This window comes from Manacus vitellinus, unplaced genomic scaffold (genome assembly GCF_001715985.3).
Source record: "Manacus vitellinus isolate BGI_N305 unplaced genomic scaffold, ASM171598v3 scaffold_1_pilon, whole genome shotgun sequence".
Taxonomy (NCBI): domain Eukaryota; kingdom Metazoa; phylum Chordata; class Aves; order Passeriformes; family Pipridae; genus Manacus; species Manacus vitellinus.
This window is the reverse complement of record NW_021939396.1, coordinates 23,920,491-23,938,278: the sequence shown is the minus strand read 5'-3', so window position 1 is coordinate 23,938,278 and position 17,788 is coordinate 23,920,491. Positions and strand designations below refer to the sequence as shown.

Genomic DNA, 17,788 nt, shown 5'->3' with positions numbered 1-17,788 from the left:
TTGAAAAACATACTTTCCCAAACAAATATTACTTTTTCTCAATGGTATGAAGTAATGAAAACCACATGTGTAAATCTGCGATCCGTGCAGTAGTTCAAGCTGCAGCTAATAGAAAATACAGAGAGTGAACTCTGCCATATAAAGGATTCTTGTTACAGAAATATAATGTGAAAACCAGATGCAGACAGAAAACCTTAATCACAGATGGGAATGTAATCACTGGCATACAGAATACTTTTTTGATCAATCTCAACCATATGAGAAATTTTCTAAGGAATGCAATAACTCTAGAGAGTCTTCTATTTGAATTCAGTTAACCTCATATTCACAGTGCTTTTATCTTATATGTGGAGAGAAGGGGGATAAAACCCGAGCCAAGATTTTTAGATCTGTTGGCTCTAGCAAATCATTCTTGTATCAGCTTATCTTTCAAGGAATTAATAGGATGTAAAGACTACAAATATGAGGATCAGCCTCAAAAGAAATCATTCATTATTGTACTTCCTAGTTACCACCAGAAATCCCATCACCTAGGCATTTCTCCACTTAAATTTTTCCTTTAATATGTGGCTCTCCAGAAATACAACGCTAAGAGCAGCACACTGTCACACTCAAGTTCTGTGACTTGGAACCTGAGTCCTACAACAAAGAATTTCCCTTTATAAAAGCTGAAGAGTCATCAGTTCAAAACTAAGTTTACCTGGGGCTTCCTTCTAACTGCTAGAAGTCCCTTCGAACGTCCTCCACCCACACAGCTCCTGGGGGTCAGCAGGAAACTAAGGACCACAGCACACTGCAGCTATGCAGATACATCAAATGTCTAAACAGCAGACTGCCTTCTACCAACTATCCAGACCAAGGCAGGACCAAGACAACAGTTTTCATTGCTGATGACATTTATGCTCTACTTTTTAGAAATGGAAGCACCACAGTAGTAGTAAATGCATCACGTAAAACATAGACTATTACATCAAACGGCAGTATACTAAAAAAAAAATAATCAAAACCAAAAAACCCAACTTGTGCTAGAAAATAAAACTCAAGAAGGAAGAGGCATTCAGAGATGCCTGGTACCAGGCTCTTGGTACCAGCAGCGGCAGTTTACTTCCTGGTAGTCCCTGATCCCTGCTGCACCCACCTCCTGGAGACACCCACTCTACCCAAGAATAAACAGCACTGCCTGATTGTCACAGTTCACAACCAAGCTTATTAAGGTAACCCAAAGTTGGTATTAATTTATTTTAACAGTACTAAATAACATAAACCACAATGACTTGGTAGCTGTTACACCAGCAGGGAGAGGGAGCGACAAAAGCCTTTGATAGGCACAGGGTAGGCAGATTCTCCCTCTCTCTTACTCTCTTAGAGCCTCCAAGTCCCATTTCCATCATCTCATTTTAAGTATCTGCATTTAAGAGGACACAGTCACTTCAGTACCCTACCACAAGATTCCTGGTAATGGCTCATCACAGGTGTTCATCAGACTAATTCTGCTGAAGTTCCTGTAAAGGTGCTTCCTTAATTGAATGCCTGTAATGCTAGGTGAAATTTGAAGTTCATTACTTGTTTTTTCCCTCACATGTTAACAACTACCAAACCATTTAATGAAAATACTTTGATTCCACCACTGACACAAAAATTTTTTTAAGCATCTTGTCTCTTCTGCCATTTAACTTTAAATTTTTGAGACTGCAGCACTGATAGAAATCAACATGTAACACTAAAGTAATATGGGCTGCATATGCTTATTTCTAAACAAGCATGCCTAAATTAATAATAAACTTTGGACAGATATATATTTTCATTTGCATGTTTTTCATATAGCATCATCATCATGTGTGTAGAGTGCTAAAAATGGAGTGAAATCTTCCAGCTGTAATACAGTTCCACGTGACAAAACAGAGAGGGATTCTGAAAACTCCTGCTTCGTGTCATGTGCGAGTGTGTATGACTGGGTCTTTTTTTTTTTTCTCTTCTCTCATCTAATTTCATCTGTGAGAGACTGTCCCTAGAGGACAAGAGAAGAGAGACCCAATTAGATCGAGCGGTTGGTTTCTCCAAAATGAAGGCATCTGTTCCATGCCAACGACTTCCACATGGAAGAAAAACAGAACTCTGAAGGCATGTGTTCATGGTTGACAGTTGCAGATCTTAGGGTCTACTGTAATTTCCCAGCTGCAAACATGATTTGGTTGCTGCTGTTGTCAGCTGATCTCCTTGCACTGAAAAGGGAGCTTAAATAGCAAAAGCTGGATAAAAATTAGATATTCTACCACAATACTCACAACTTTTCCCTTCTGAAGGAGGCATTTTTCCTGGTTTGATGGAAGTAAATTTCGAAGTGGTTTTTAAACTAACATTTTACAAAATATTCTGCTTTTAAATGCTACTCTTTAAATAATGCACAAGTCCAAGCACAGTGTATTCACTATTTGTTAGTACCTCAGGCTGGTATTTTGCAAGAGTGATTCAGAAACCAGTATGATTCACCAGCCACATAATCCTGCAGCACACCTTCTTTAGGCAAGCAGTCTCAGTAAAACCAAGAGTACACCTGAGCTCAGTTTTCACCCCAAATGCATATGTCACGTAAATAACTAGTATGATATTTATTACTCAACTCATATCACTTCCAACATGAGTGGATACTTTCCAAAAGACACTTCAAAGAAACATTACTGGTAGTTCAAAACCTGGCTTACCGCACTGGGTGTGACACTTGCAGTGAGATACCCAGCAACGCTGTGCACCTTCACTGCTAAAAAAATCAAGCAAGCTGCTAACAAGAAGCTCATCCAAAGTAGCAAGACCCTAATTGATTTTCAAAAGCACAGCACTGAGTGCCATTTAGGGATCCCCCACTACTCCTGTTGCAGTTGCAACAAAGACAATTAAAACTGGCCTACGCAGAAAATACACTTACATTCCTTACCCACGACTCACCAGATAAAAGTGGACTATAGATTCCAGAAATATTTCACACACCTCTGAGTTTTAGTAGTGTTCTTACCTAGGATTTCTATCAATAGCTTTAGAGAAGGAAGACACTGTATGATAGGGAAATACTTTTTTAATACAATTTTTTGTTATTCTGCTGGATTCCAGCTGCAACACGAGACACACTCTGCAGGAACACGCATTCAGCCCTCCCAGCCAGGTAGCCACACAGCTTAGGAAGGACAGTAAGGATTCCCAGGCAGTTTCCCTTGCCTGGCACATACCTCAAATCATTATGAATGCCTGAAGTAGTGAACCTGGGGAGACACAGCAGACCTGACACTTCCTGACCACTTCTAAATTACCTCCAGGAAGGACAAGAGTTGGGAGCGAGGACAATTAACACAGCCACCTGCTTCCTGTGACCTCCTAGGGGGCAGACACAGCCACTGATGATTTGCTCTGGCAATGTCACCGAGGTCCTGCCCATCCTTCTCTTCCCAGAGAAGTTATGGGATAATAAAAACAATAGTGGCCAACAATAGCTCTGTAAGAGATGGTCAAATTTAGGCCTGGACTTAAAAAAAAAAAAAAAACAAAGAAATTTAACATCAAAACCTGCTCATGTGAAGAGGATGGGACAAATAAATCTCAGAATGTGGAAGGAAAATTCTACATTGATTCCCTCCTTAAAATTACTGTAGCTGTTATTTACTGTAGCTGTGCACTTCTCTAGAAAAATCTGGAGCAGGCAGCTGGCTTAAACACAGTTTAACACAGCTCTTGGGTTACACAAGCTGAGAAGAATCCTGGTCCCATGGGCTCAACAGAAATCTCTTGAGAGTATTTTTAGGGAAGCAATAGGCTTTTTCTCTCCTCTATATTGAAGTCTCATCAGGTAAGTCTGTGATTTACAATTCAAAAAGAATGCCTTGCTTTACATTAAGACCTGAGCTAGCCCACTTTATTAGGGACATATCTGGATCTAAGTCTCAGAATCGATCCAACAAAGTATTGTCAAGATCACGGATGTGAGATGGGAGCACAGACAGCCTGACAGTCCAGACCCTCACACTGGCATTTAAAGAAACACTATTTTCAGTGAGAACTGGCCATGTGAATACCATGGAAATTCTCAGCTCCAGTATTTTAATTCCATGTTTATAAGCTCTGCTGATCCACGGAGTTGAATTAATTTATCATGGCGCACATAAACGCATCTAACATTCAGAAACTATGCTAGGCTCTTCAGTTCAGTAGGATGGGTTCCCTGTTCACACCCGCAGCATGCTTTAATACAGGTTGCAGCATGCCTTTCCAGCATTAAGTGGTTTGCCATCAAGCTTTAAAAATAATAAATAGTACAGTCATGAAACAGCTTTTGCTTAATGGTTCCTAGAACTCAGTGACTTCACTCACTAAAACACTTTCTATAACATTACCCTTAAATACTTTTAGCAATGTCACCATTAAAATAAAATAAAAAATCACCTTGGCACTACCATCAATTGATGGCAAACCTGCAGATGCCATTATCCCCACATTTGTTGGCAGCTTTCTCTGGCACCCTTATGCTTTAATGGCTCTGGCAACAAATCCCACCTGGATGTCACTGAAAACGCTTCTTTGGAGCACTCTTCCCAAATATCCTTTGCAGCAGTATCATTCTGTCTCCTATTTTGCACCCTAACTATCTCACTTTCTGGCAATAACCTCACCCTCCCTCACTGACCAAAGCTGGTCTCGGGGAGTTCTCTTCCTGAACTTGCCTAATGCAGGTGTGATTCAATGTTACAATAAATATTCCAAGATGATTTGGGGACAGTATCTTTGTTGCTCAAGTTGGGTGTTCACTCATATCCCAGCTTTAAAATTCATTCTATTATATCCTAGTAACTCAGCATGACCAAACCAATGGACAGCAAAGCACAGGTACAAAACCCTATGTAATCTGATGCTTCATTGGAGAATTGGTTATACCTTGTGACTACCAAAACGCCACACAAATTTAGTCAATGTACCACACAACCTGTCATGACAGCATAAAGAACCAGCATCCTGATATTGCCATTACAAAAATAAATGAAATGAAAGCCAGAAAATGTATTCTGAAAAATAAGTAATTATGGGGAAAAGTGGTGGCATAGGGGCTGAATTGGGGGGTTTTGCCCAAGCTATTTAAAATGACACCCATAAAGGGCACCTGTGTGGTCACCATCAGAAACCAAAAACTGTAGACAGTGGTCTCCAAATAAAAGGCACCACAAAAGAAAATGGTTGGTGGTACTGCCTACTACTTATGCAAACTGCATCTTAACATCCAACATGGCAGACATACCTAAGCCTCCTAGAGCTTCAGAAGTAACTACAGTCTGGTACAATCTGTAATGGTCATACAACAATCACCCCAGATGCTTGTCAAAATTCCTGAGGTTTACTCTCTGCATCCACTTGGCTTTTCATAAATGATACCTTTTTTATTATACGCCACTGCCTGCCACCATGTGCATATTAATTCCACTCCACTAGGTGGAGTCTTCTGTCTTTCCAGACTGCAACCTAATTTCCAAAAGAACATATTATCTATTCTCCATGAACTTTGCATATTTACTTTATTGTAAGCACCAGAGTCTACCAATCTTGATAGATATAAAAGTGACAATGAATCAAACACCTTCTGAAATGACTGAAGAAATCATGAACTATCCCATGAAGATCCCCTATCATCATGTTGCAATATGAGATCATTCAGGAATATTGTAGCTGTACAGTTCTGTAACACAACTGTACTTTTACGAATACTACATTCAATAGATAATACTGAGTAAAAAAGGTATCCCTTAAATAAGTCACCATATCACACATGAAAAACTATATACAAACAAAACTAAGTTGCAGAACTTCTATTAGATTCTTTGTGTGTATTCTGAAATATTTGGAATATCTAGGATGTCCTTCCTTTCCAGACATCCCAAGCTGTGTTACAGAAAATGAGAGGGACCATTAAAGTATTCTTTCCATATTCACATTTCCATTCACAACCACTGGCGTTAAATATGGCAATTATTCAATAGGAACAGCAAAACTGCACACAGCATTTTTGGCAAAGAAGAAAGAGCACTCCCATGAATGTGTTCAGAACATTTAGATAAGGAAATCTAGATACCTTGCATCCAGCTATAATCTTTCTTTTGGGGCTGGACTCCACCCCAACCTCAGCGAAAAGTACCAGAAAATCCCATGACCAGAGCAGAAAGCTCCTTGGTTTAGAAACTCTTCAGGTAGACAGTATCTCCCCAGTATCTCTGAGACAGAGCATTTGCTCGGCAATACTGGCGAGCAGGAAGCCCCACACAGGCACCGAGCACAACGTGAGGCTCCCAAGGCTCCGCCAACCCCGGGTCAGCCGAGGTAGGGCCTCCTCAGCACGGCTCCTGCTGTTGGCAGATATCACCAGCTATTTAAGGCTACAGACATTTTGCCCCAATCGGCCATGTTTTCTGTAATATTTACTTCTCGTACATATGTCTATAACTATGTATACATCCCACAGAAGGTGAGGTTTAACAGGGTTAGCTTTGTTGGGGAAAAGAAGGTTTGGAGGAAAGGAAACAACTTTCATGTTGAGAAGATTTGAATCTAGTGACTGTCACGGGATGTAAACACTCTTCTGGGGAGGGAGGCTTTTTGTTATTTTTCAGGAGTATACAGAGTTTTGGATAAAATCTGTATAAATAATTAACTCTCTGTCATTCAACGTAAATTTATGCACATGTGTGCATAAATTGTCCCAGAATACAAACTATAAAGTAGACATGCCACAGACTTCTAGACAACCTACCACAAGCACAGATCTCACACAAAATCCATTCTATATTTAAATTTCAGTTTACTGAATTTTAATTACTTCTGATCTTAGATCACTTTGAGAAAAATCCCCCCAAGGTCAAAAGCTTACAAATTCAACTGCAAAACCAAACCGAAGCATCAGCAAGGCACTTTCCCATACAGACACCTACAAAAAAATTGAGTTCCTGACTACTAGATTAGATCAGAATTCAGCAACTAAAACCCACTCTAATATTAAAACTGGATAATTCTCTATGTTGAAATAAAGCAATAAAAGCTCTCATTCTATTATGCACATTTACTCATGTTATGTACATAGGTCTCCATAGATGTAACAGTGAATTGTCAATTCTTCATTTAGATCCTTATTTATAAAATTAACAAACACATACCCTTTCCATTAGGTTGGTGGTGGGTTTGTTGTTTTGGTTTTTTTTTTGATTAAAAAGTAATAATGTTATTTTCTCCAGAGATGCCTGTGACAGAAATGTATGCTCTACCAATACTATGCTTTCAGGTCATAAAACTCACTTGGATTAGCAGCTCCACAGCAGCGAATATTTTTGTATATATGCATTCAAATCTAATTCAATCATTTCATTTGCCATAGAAAAAGTTATTGCAAAATCCCCACTAACTAAAATGTCCTTGATCAGCCTAAACTTAAGATTTGCAGCTATATTAGGAATGAAACAAGCCAAAGAATGTTGTCATACTCTGAACATCCTTTACTTCCACAAGGTTCTCAGTGGTAAGTAAAGCTGTATTGTTGCCATGGGAAAATAGCCACCATTTTAAGATAGTCATGGTTTATTAATAACATTATTTTAAATATACGAGTTAAATCCTTTTACCAATATACTGACATTCAGCTATCCAGTGTCATTTTTCCAGTCCAAATAGATATGGTCCTAATTGTATAATGCCATTTTATCTACTGAAGATAAAAGTGCCGATAAATAAAAATGCACATTAGGCAGGAGATTTTTCAGAATAGGTTTTTTTTTTCCCAAATAACCCACTTGCATTAACAAAAGATTGCAATGGCTTCCAAATTATAGGGTGTTATTTTTAGTGGAAGTAGTTCAATATTCATATTGGAGCAGATGTAGCAGTTTAACAAAACAGCTCTTCAAATCCTGCACAAATTGAAAACAGGAAAACTGATTGCATTTTCTCTTATCACTTTCCTTTTCTGAATTGACACTTTTGGCCTTCTGAAAATTTACACATGGCTTTCATCTCAACAGCACCTGCTGATCAAACAGAAGCCTAACATTTTCAGGAAAATGGTATAAAGGGCTAGTTTTCTTTTTACCATCTTAAAGGGCATCAGCAGTCCACTCGATGGCAACAGTTGCTGAGTAGATGGCACACTCTGAATACATTTTATATTTTCATTCCGCTTACTTTTAAAAATTAGTTAAATCACTAGTGGCTCTTCCATATTTGCTCTTTGTCTGCTTTAAATTAATTTCAGTCTCTATCTCTGCCTTACCCTGATGGGCTTCATTCTACAGTCAGCTAGATTTTAAAGATGATCAGAAAGCCTTTGAAATACTAGACACGCTGCATGTTCTGCAGACAGTGGGTCTTCTTTATATATGCACTTATATACAATCATGCATACAAATGCCCATATTGCACAGACATTTCTTTTTATGATGCTTATACTAAGGAAAAAAATGTGTATTTGTGTATCATTCCGCTATAGTCTCTCTGCATTGAATTCCCTGAGCATTGTTGATAGAGTATGTTGAGGGGAGAGAAACTCAAAGACCATTTATCTATTTTAAAGTTTTTCTTTGTTTCCTTTGCAATCTTCAGGCTGGGAGAAGGTCTAGCAGATGCTCTGGAATTTGAGCATCAAGACTGGGTTGAGATGCTGCCATTGGTGCACATGGGGAGCATGCAAACAGCACAACCAGAAACCCCTGGGCTCCTGCAAAAGTTAAAGGTATCAAGTCACGTATATAAAAAATGAAATATAAGTACCTTTTTATCCTGTCTGCTTCTGAGCCTGTAAACTCTGAAGTGCAGCAGCACGTAAGCAGGACCATCTTCCCTTGTATATAATTCTAGGTGTAATTAAAGATACTCCTGAAACCTGCTATGTGTCAGCTTCTTAACTGATAGAGCCTTAACCCCTCTGAAGTACTCTGCTGCCATCCATTACCATTCTGCTTCAGTGATAAGGTAACCTGAAGGCAGAGATGACATACAGTAATATATGTGCCACTCCAGACAGTTGGTTCATGAATTTCAGTGTTTCATCATGCTCACTGAGGCAATCGCAAACCTGAAATGTCAATATGTTCAGTCAATGGAAGTAAAATAATGGGGCTCTATTGTCTTACCCTATCGATCTGCTGCTGTCAACAAGAATACATGCCCCCCTGGCTTTAAACAAATTTTAATTAGGCTTTTAGTTACCGGATCATATCTATATATCTATCTGCACAAACACTTGACAAAGTGAAACGGCAATATAAATATTTCAAACTTTTAAATATAAAGGTAATTGTTTAATGTTGCTTTAAGATACGACCACTGATAAAGCCGTTTGCTAAAGCGGCGTGCGTGCACACACTTAGCACGCAAGTCATCTTAATCTAGGAGAGAACTTAGAAAGCACCACCAAAAGTCCGTCCAAAACAAAAAGTCCCCATCCTCCCCCCCCCCCCCCAAAAAAAAGGAGCAAAGAGCCAGCTTTTTCCCTTCCTACCAGCCCGCTGTCTTCCTTTCACTGCAGGGGGATTTCGTAAGCCAGGAGCATGTTCACTGAAAAGCAGCCGGTGATGTGAGCAGGTGGTGCCCGTGACAGCCCCGCCCGCCACCACCAGCCGGGGATTCCCCCTCCTCGTCCCGTGAACACCGCGCAAGCCGCCCTCCGACCCCCTGGGCTGTGTTTAAAGTGGGGTCCCTCAGCCCCCTATTGTTCTGCGGCCACCTCCTCCCTCCCCTCAGCGCGGCCCGGGGACGGGGGCAGGCAGCACAACAAAAGGCAGATCCCCTTTCCCCACCGGCTAATCTCTGCCCGTAAATCCCCCGCCCGCTCCGGGGGAGAGTAATAGGGTTACATCTTCACTTTCCCGCGCCTATCGACTTGGGCAGCGCCGAGGGAGCGCGGGCCGGGACGGCGTGAGGCGGAGGAGTATTCCCCGCGCCATCTCGCCCTTTTCTTCCCGCCCGCGGGTGGAGATTTTAGATTTTTACCTTCCGGCGGCGGGAGGGAGGAGGAGGAGGAGGCACCGGCGCGGCCGGGCTTTGTGCGCCTCAAGCGCCTCGCAGCTTATCTGCGGCGCAAGGACGGAGCATCGCGCCTCCGCGGCCCCGCCGGCGCGGGGGAGCGCGGACGGCGGCGTGCATACGGGCGTTACAGGTATGCAGCGCGGCCCAGATGGCCCCCAGGAGTGCGAGCAGCGGGCCGGGGCCGGCGCTGGGTCCCCGGGGAGCCAGCGCCGAACACGAGGAGAGGCGCCACCTCCGCGCCGCCCACCGGGGGAGAAGGCGGCGGCGCTCGGGCTGCCCAGGTCTGTGTGCGTGCCTGACCTCTGACAGGTGTTCGGCCCGGCTCTGTCCCTGCAAGTTGCCCCGACACCTTTCTGGGATAAGGACCCTGCCAGAGGCGCATGGACGCGCAACTCTGGCTCCCCCGGGCTCCTCAGCCTGGAGTCGCTTCCAGTCCCACCAAGGCGATGTTCCCTTTGGTTGCCTTCAGCCTGGCTTCCACCTCACACACCATACCTACGTCCCGCACGAAGCATGACGGCTCCCGGCCCAGAAATTCCCAGAGCAGTCAGGGAATGTACCCGCTCCCAGTTTGGCCAAGTCCCGACCTAACTCAACTTACTCAGCCCCGCCAGTGGCGTAAAAGCCTGAACGCAGCCCTGCTGCTACAAAGTGTTGTATCATTCACCAGAGGATGAGCGCTAAACCAGAGTAGGTCCTTACACTTCACAACTCAGGTTCTGACAAAACAGAGGGGCTATTTTGTCGTGATTCATCAAAGAGCACAGGGTTAGCACGAAGCACGGGGAGGGGAGACAGCAAAGCAGCCTGGCCTGACTACCAAGAACACAGCCAGGCAGCAGAATTAGTTATACCAGCACCAGGCTGCAAAGGGTACTCTGTGTACTCGGGTTTTAAAGTTTTTAAAACGTTTCTCCCAAAGAATCAACACTTAATTGTAAAGGAAACACATTTCCATTGTGCATCTGCAAAGGAGTACCGCACAGACTGAGATGAGGACAATGACAGCACGCTAGAGTGAGACTGGCATTGTTCAGTGCAGAACTCCTTCCAAAATCACTCGTCCAAGATAGCAGTTTTTTCCACAAGAAAAGAAATAAAGGGAATTTGACACATAATACAAAGTGAAAACCAGAACCTAGATGGGGGAAGGGCATGTGTGTGAAAATCGTGTCACCGCAATGAATGTCAGATAAGAAGGGGTCTGTCACAAATCCTCCACTAATCCAATAATGCGAAAACCTCTTGGTATCACTGAGATGTAGCACAAGGTAATTTTTTTTTTATTTTTCATAAACCACTGTATATTTTTAGCCTTGGAAAGAAAGCAATTGGTCAAATGTTCCTATCGCAAAACCGAGACTTTGATATTTCAATAAAGGCAAACTGATTTTTCACATGTCAAAAATTTACTACGCATTCCTCAGCCAGTATTTTTACCCTGAAGAAGGGCCACTTCTCCCTCAACTTCCTCCAGTTGTCAGTTGTGTGACAACCATATTTAGAGGTAATAAGACAGGTCATATTACAAAAGTTAGTCAACTCATTTGAAACCTTAGGTCCTAAACTTAATGGTATGTTCTATGCATTTCTAAATAAAAGTTACTTATTAATTCAACCTGCAAGGTAACACAGAGCTTTCTCTCTGAATATGTTCTTTCAAACTATTATACACAAATGAGAGACTGTTCTTTTTTGATATTTCTGTTACAGAGCTTTTCCTTGAAATACATACATATCTTTCCATGAACTAATTTAGTATCAGTCAGATTCTCATCTCGCAGGGCCACCATGTGCATCTAATATCTATGTTGGCTATAGTTTTATTACTCAAATCACAATTCTCTAAAGAAAAACTAATCCAAGATTCTTTCTAATGTAAGCAGTTTGCTGCGAAAACATTCACATTTAAAAATAAAACAATGTGTGTTAATAAAATAAATACAATCAGAGTACAAATGTGTAACAGAAGTGGCATTCCATAAGCACAGCTGTCTCAAAGTCCAAGCTGCAGGCTAGAAATCTTAATTTCAACTGACTCTCTCATAATAATGGGTTACCTTCCTCTAAAGCGTAAAGTCCATCTGCCCCAGGCAGATAAGTTTTGAAGCATTAAAACAGATAAAAATCTAACATTTTCTTTCTTGCATTGAATATGTGAATTCTAGTGTGCTATAATGTGAGAATTCCAACATATGACCATTGTGGCACAATATCTCATAGCTCAGCTTGTCATTACTTCACTTGTAATTCTTATGTTAATTATGTTCATAATTACTATAAACAGATGTGGGAGAAATTCACGTGACCTTTTACTGCAGAATGCATTTCTCACTCTTTCCACTTTATTGTAGTAATATAATGTTAAACCAGAGGAAAGTATTTCTGACACACTCTGCATGTATGTGTGTACATATTTAACATGAAACCATTTCTACCTCATATTTCAGCCAAAGGACCACCTACCTGCCAGTACATTGACATGAAAGTGATGATAACTCAAAAGTCTATCCTGAACCATACCCCCGAAAGACTGTGCTTACAGTGAAGCTTTTTGATTAAGCCTAGCTAGAGCCATCACTGAAGCCTAGGACTTAAAAGGAGCGCTGCATTTTTATTCAGCACTTTTGTTAATGCAGCAGTATCCTGCTTTACAACTACGAGTACGTAACAGTCATACAGCAATTTATTTTACTCACAGACCAACCATCACCGTCTGTACACAAAACACATTTACAATAAAATCACTATGGATTTCATTAAGAGAGAGCCTGCTCGAATTTCATTTCTTTGGACCTAATCTATAATTAGTGTGGACAGACAGGTGCAAACCCTTCTCCTCTACAGATGGCTACTGGAAATGGTGCAAAATAGCTCCTTCTGTTTAAACAACAGACAGATAACCTGCTCTGCTCTTATCACTTACAATTACCTCCATTATACTGAACTAATGTTTACCTTAATAAAATGTCCACTGTTCTCTAAACGTTATTTGGAAACTTTCATATCAATGGCAGAAAAAAAAAATGAAGATGGAAGTCAATGTCTGTCAGATGAAAATTGGGTGGGGGTCAGGAAATAAGGCTTTTAAAGAGCAGGATATTTTGACTTTGATTTTACGTCTGCTGATCATTTTTCTTTATCCACAAAACCACATAGTATAGTACTTTCTGATGTATTTATGTTACCATATATTAAACTAATCAAGTTTATAGTAAATAAGAACACGATAACTGCATTTTTAAGCAGTTCTTTAAAAAGGTACATCTATGCGGAAAACCAAGACCCTTTGTATTAGAAGTTCAGTTTTTAAACTAATTCTTTTAGATCTTTCACTTGAAAAGACATGAAGGCAATGTAATCTGGAAGGCAATGTTTTAAGAATTTACACTCTCATTACTTATGCTCGATTCAGTGTCAGTTTCAACTTTTTTAAATTTTATAGGTTGCTCTTAAAGACTGTATGAAAAAGACCAGGCTGCTACTAACTAAAATGGATCAAAGTTTTTTAATGTATTCAGATTAAAAATAATTATCTTTTCACATTTTTTTAGCCAAGCCACGAGAAGTAACCCCTTCAGAACACCAAATTCACGTTTTATTTCAGCTAATAAGTCTTCTTGATATCCGCATGACAACTTAAGTTTCTACGGAACAAAGAACAAGATCTTCTCCTCCCCCCCATCTAAAAAATCTGAAGCTCCCGCAATACCAACATACTAATATCCTTATTCAATTAGCTAAAGATTTAACAGTAATGGACTGTGGCAAGTGGATTTGAAAGATGAAAATGACAATTGCAAGCCCTTTCTCCCATCCCCAATGCAAATACCGCAGATGCCTATTTCACCCAAAGCGCCTGACAACGAGGAGTTCGCAGCCTGCTCAGAACCTCAGTGAGGCGAGCTTCGCATTCAACGCCTGTCGTCTGAAGTTCATTTCAGAGAAGTGAGAAACAGGATTTGACAGGAAAGAATGTCCTGAACTGACTAGCCACTGACCAGCACTCCAGGTGGAGCTATTTTTCTCCCCCTTTATTCTATAAACAATACTCCCAGTATAAAACTTCATGTGCGCGCAGGCATACATAGTGTTAAGCGTACACAGATGAGAAGACACCATGTGATGTTTTACTGGTCATTATTTAGACACAAAACAAGTTAATGTTAAGGTGGTCAAAAATGGTAGAAGGCAATGTTTTACTTAAAAAGATTTTGGAAACTATTTAAAAGCTCAAAGCCTTTGAAGAAAAACAACTTGTGCAGTAGTTGCCAGGAAGCAGTGACCTAACACTGCTGTCTGCATTCCATTACAAACAGAATGGTTCTTGTCTCCCTACAGCATGCTCAAGGCTTGGGAACCCAGCCTCTCACCCTTCTGCAAGCACAGGACCGAAGGAAGAAGTCCTGCCATCATCTCCTGGATGCCTCGCCTGGCTCCAGTTTGCCAGAAACACCAACGGTTTTAAGGGTGGCTTGGGTTTTTAGTGGAGTTCAGTGTTTTCTTGCACTTCTGTGTGGTTGAGCTCCCCACGACAGCGAAGAAAAATGACTCATTAATTGAAAGTAGTAGCAATTATACTGAAGATTAAGATATGATGAAACCGTCGAAAAGTTATTATCAAACAGTGTAAGTTCCTAATTAAAAACCTTTACAGCAAATCTGAAGTGAGTCTCACACCTAACAAAGCCTTTGCCAACTTTGTATCTTCATAGACTATACAGTTATGAATAAGCCATATTCAGGTCTTTTCCTTATTATTCTTCCTTTTGATGGGGAGCCACAGAAACACCTAGTGCTAAAACCAGAACGCAAAAACAAGATGGACTATAACTTTTTTCAGCTGAGCTAAAGGAAATTCCCTGATCATATTGGATTTCCTTAGGAAATCAGCCCAGAATAAACTGAATGAGGTTTTCAGACTTCCCATGGAAAGGTCAAGCATCAGCTTTAACAACCATTGGAAACCAGCTTCAATCTTCTGTCTATCCAGATTCACTAAACCGTTAACAGAAAAGCAGAACAGAAAACCTGGATAATAGAATTCAACTCTAAAAATGTCTTTCATATCTTGCCTCAAACTGCAGTTAACAAAGTTGCACATTGAAACTTTCCATTGCATCTGTCAGGATGCAGAAATGGAGATGGAAATGTAAGGCTTCAAGAGTGTAGCTAAATAAATTATATTCACCCTTAGCCCTAACATATTGTGTTTACAAATACAATAATTATGTTTCTAGCTACACGTCAAAGGCAAATAATTTCTAAGTCCTTCAAAAGGCATGCAAGCATTACTGTAAGTAGGAAATAAGTCAAAACAGATTAGTAGACCAAAAATGGGGAGGGGAAAAAAAAATGCTTTGGTCAGCAACTCGGACCACCATCAGGGGATAAATCAATTTGCAGCAGCTGTGGACAGCCATTTAAGTCTGGGGCCTGAACAGATTAATTAGGAGAAGCGATGTTAAAAGTTAAAGGGGTCAGCGTTACATTAAGCACACCAGTATTTGCTGGAGCAAACGCTTGGCTGTACATACCAAGACTCAGAAGACATCCTTGCAGTTAGCCAGGGCTTTGCCAATAGCCAAGCGTTTGGCACTTGCTGCTTTCCCAGGCACAGCACGGCAAGTCCCGCAGGCTGCTTTTAAGAGGTCTATACCCATCCTTGCCCAGCCCCTGCCGCGTCGTGCCATGCCCGTCACCGCGTCCTGCTCTGCCCGCGCAGGCAGGCGCGCAGCCGTGCACGGCGCACCTTGGGGCCGCACCGCCGAGCGAAGGCAGGCGCTTCCCGCCCGGCTGCGGTTGGCAATGGAAAACTTAGGCAGCTTTTTCGGGCAGACTTGCTGCCTCGAACTCAGCAGATCGCAGCCGGCTCCCGAGCTATCTGCGGGCCGGAGCTGCCGGCTCAAGGCGTCACAGCCGGGGGCTGCGAGAGACGGGTCCTCTCTGTGCCGTGATATAGGGCACGGCAGAGGTAGGAGAGGGTGACAAGGAGAGCCTGCTGGGGACCGGGAGATGGAGGGCTACTCTACCAGAGAAATCCGAGCGGCTTCGAGGCGGCTGTTCCCCACCGCGGCGATGGATGGCCCCGGCTGCGGTCGGGCAGGGCGGTCCCGCTGCGCCCGGCTCCGGCTGCAACTTGGGGGGCAGGAGGGGGAGGCTGCCTCAGCGCCTCGTACCTTTACCCTCCCTCCTTTAAACTTATCAGTGAACTAAAGGAAGTATTATTTTAGCTCCTGGTTGGAGCAGAAGCGATTTAAGAGCAGCGTCTGATTAGTTACTTTCGGTTTCTCTCTAACATTTAGGAGAGGAGAGTACAGGAACGACAGATATTTCTATATAAATTAACTCCGCAACGGAGTCACGGGTGCTCCTCCTAGGGCGGCAAATCCTTCCCCATCCCAAACCCAGTTTCTCAACTTTGACACTAACAAAAGGACTCGAACTCGCCAAAAGTCAAAGGCTCGTCTAAATGGCTGTGAATGTTTTCATTGGAACGTTTTCATCCTTCCAATCTCCCTTATCGACGGTCTGTTACGAATTTATAGAATTGAACCATTCGGCTCAGTCACACAAGATGACACAGTTACATTGTATTGCAGTTCTGGAAATGCAATCTCTAACGTTATCCTGTCGTTTTAGGAAACGAGATACTTGCAAGATCGCGGTGCTGCTAAAGGCGACGCGTACCACCTGAAATATTTCTTGCAAAATAGCCCCAAGTAATGTTACCAGTGCTGCATAAACCTATGATTGCAGTGAAACAAACAAGCGAAACAAAACAATCCCATCAGAAATATTTCAGGCACTCCGACTCGCTTTGGGCCGGAGCTAAGGTCTGGAGAGACGGGAGGCAGGAAAAAAAAGGGCAAGCCCTAAATCCAGACAGAAATCTAACGCTATGGAATAATGTGTACCCGGGAGGGTTATTTTCAGCAAAACTCTGTTATTTGGTTTCTAAGCTCTTGAGCAATATCCGGAGTGCTAGTTTGTGAGCCGGGGACAGAGCGTATAAGGCTGCATGCAGCGCTAAACTGGCCGGGCACAGCGGCAGCCCCGGTCCGCCTGGGTTAGTTACAGCCACGGGAGCCCCTCAGAGCCGGGGAAACCTTGCAGTAGAGGAGAAAGGGGAAGAAAAGGGTCTCGGGCTGCTCCCGCCCCGGCGCGCCCTGCCCAACCCTGCCCGCGCCCGTACTCACACTGCAGAGGACCGGAGATGCCCACCATTCGCTTCGGGCTGTGAGCTGCAAATAAAAGTTCCCGTCCTGGTCGGGGGAGAGCCGGCAGCCCAGGCTGCTGGAGGGGCGAGGGGGTGGGAAAGGGGAGAGCAGCGCTGCGCGGCTTCCCTTCGCAGTCCAGATGATCCACGTCCACAAAAGTCAAAACGAGCTGAGGAGAAACTCCAGCTGCTCTTCCCCCCCACCACCACCCTCTCTCGCTCTCTCTTTTTTTTTTTTTTCACGGTCCAAAAGTCCAACGAGCTGAGGAGAACTCAGGTTGCTCTTCCCCCCCACACACACTTACTCGCGCTTCTTTTTTTTTTTTTAAAGCGGATCAGCTCGAGAGAGCTACTGGTTTCCCGGGAGAAGGCAGACAAATACCCAAAGTCTCCAGTCCGAGATAGTTAATGCAGTCCTTCTCCTTGCTGATGCGCGCCGCCGTCTCAGACAAGTGGATGTGGAGGAGGAGGAGCTCGGCCGCTGTCCGACAGTGCCGGGATCTCTGCCTAGTTCCCCCGAGCAGCCGAAGC

General features: G+C 42.7%; 1 protein-coding gene across 5 annotated transcripts in view; it reads right to left on the bottom strand.

The window, feature by feature from the left end:
- Window positions 1-17,490, bottom strand: part of RUNX1T1 (RUNX1 partner transcriptional co-repressor 1) — a 112,249-nt gene extending 94,759 nt beyond the window's left edge. For 2 of the 5 annotated variants that reach the window (XM_008922106.4, XM_018078610.3), the window contains exon 1: window positions 17,238-17,490. Coding sequence is in view for 1 of the 5 variants with exons in the window: in XM_018078610.3 (XP_017934099.1) it covers window positions 17,238-17,265 (28 nt within the window). In the remaining 4 variants the exon portion in view is untranslated. Of the gene's footprint in view, window positions 1-8,781; window positions 8,988-9,809; window positions 9,836-15,575; window positions 15,600-17,237 lie in introns of those variants that run through there. The other 3 variants (XM_029959303.1, XM_029959304.1, XM_018078617.2) reach the window with 3 other exon arrangements.
- Between the last annotated feature and the right edge of the window lie 298 nt (window positions 17,491-17,788).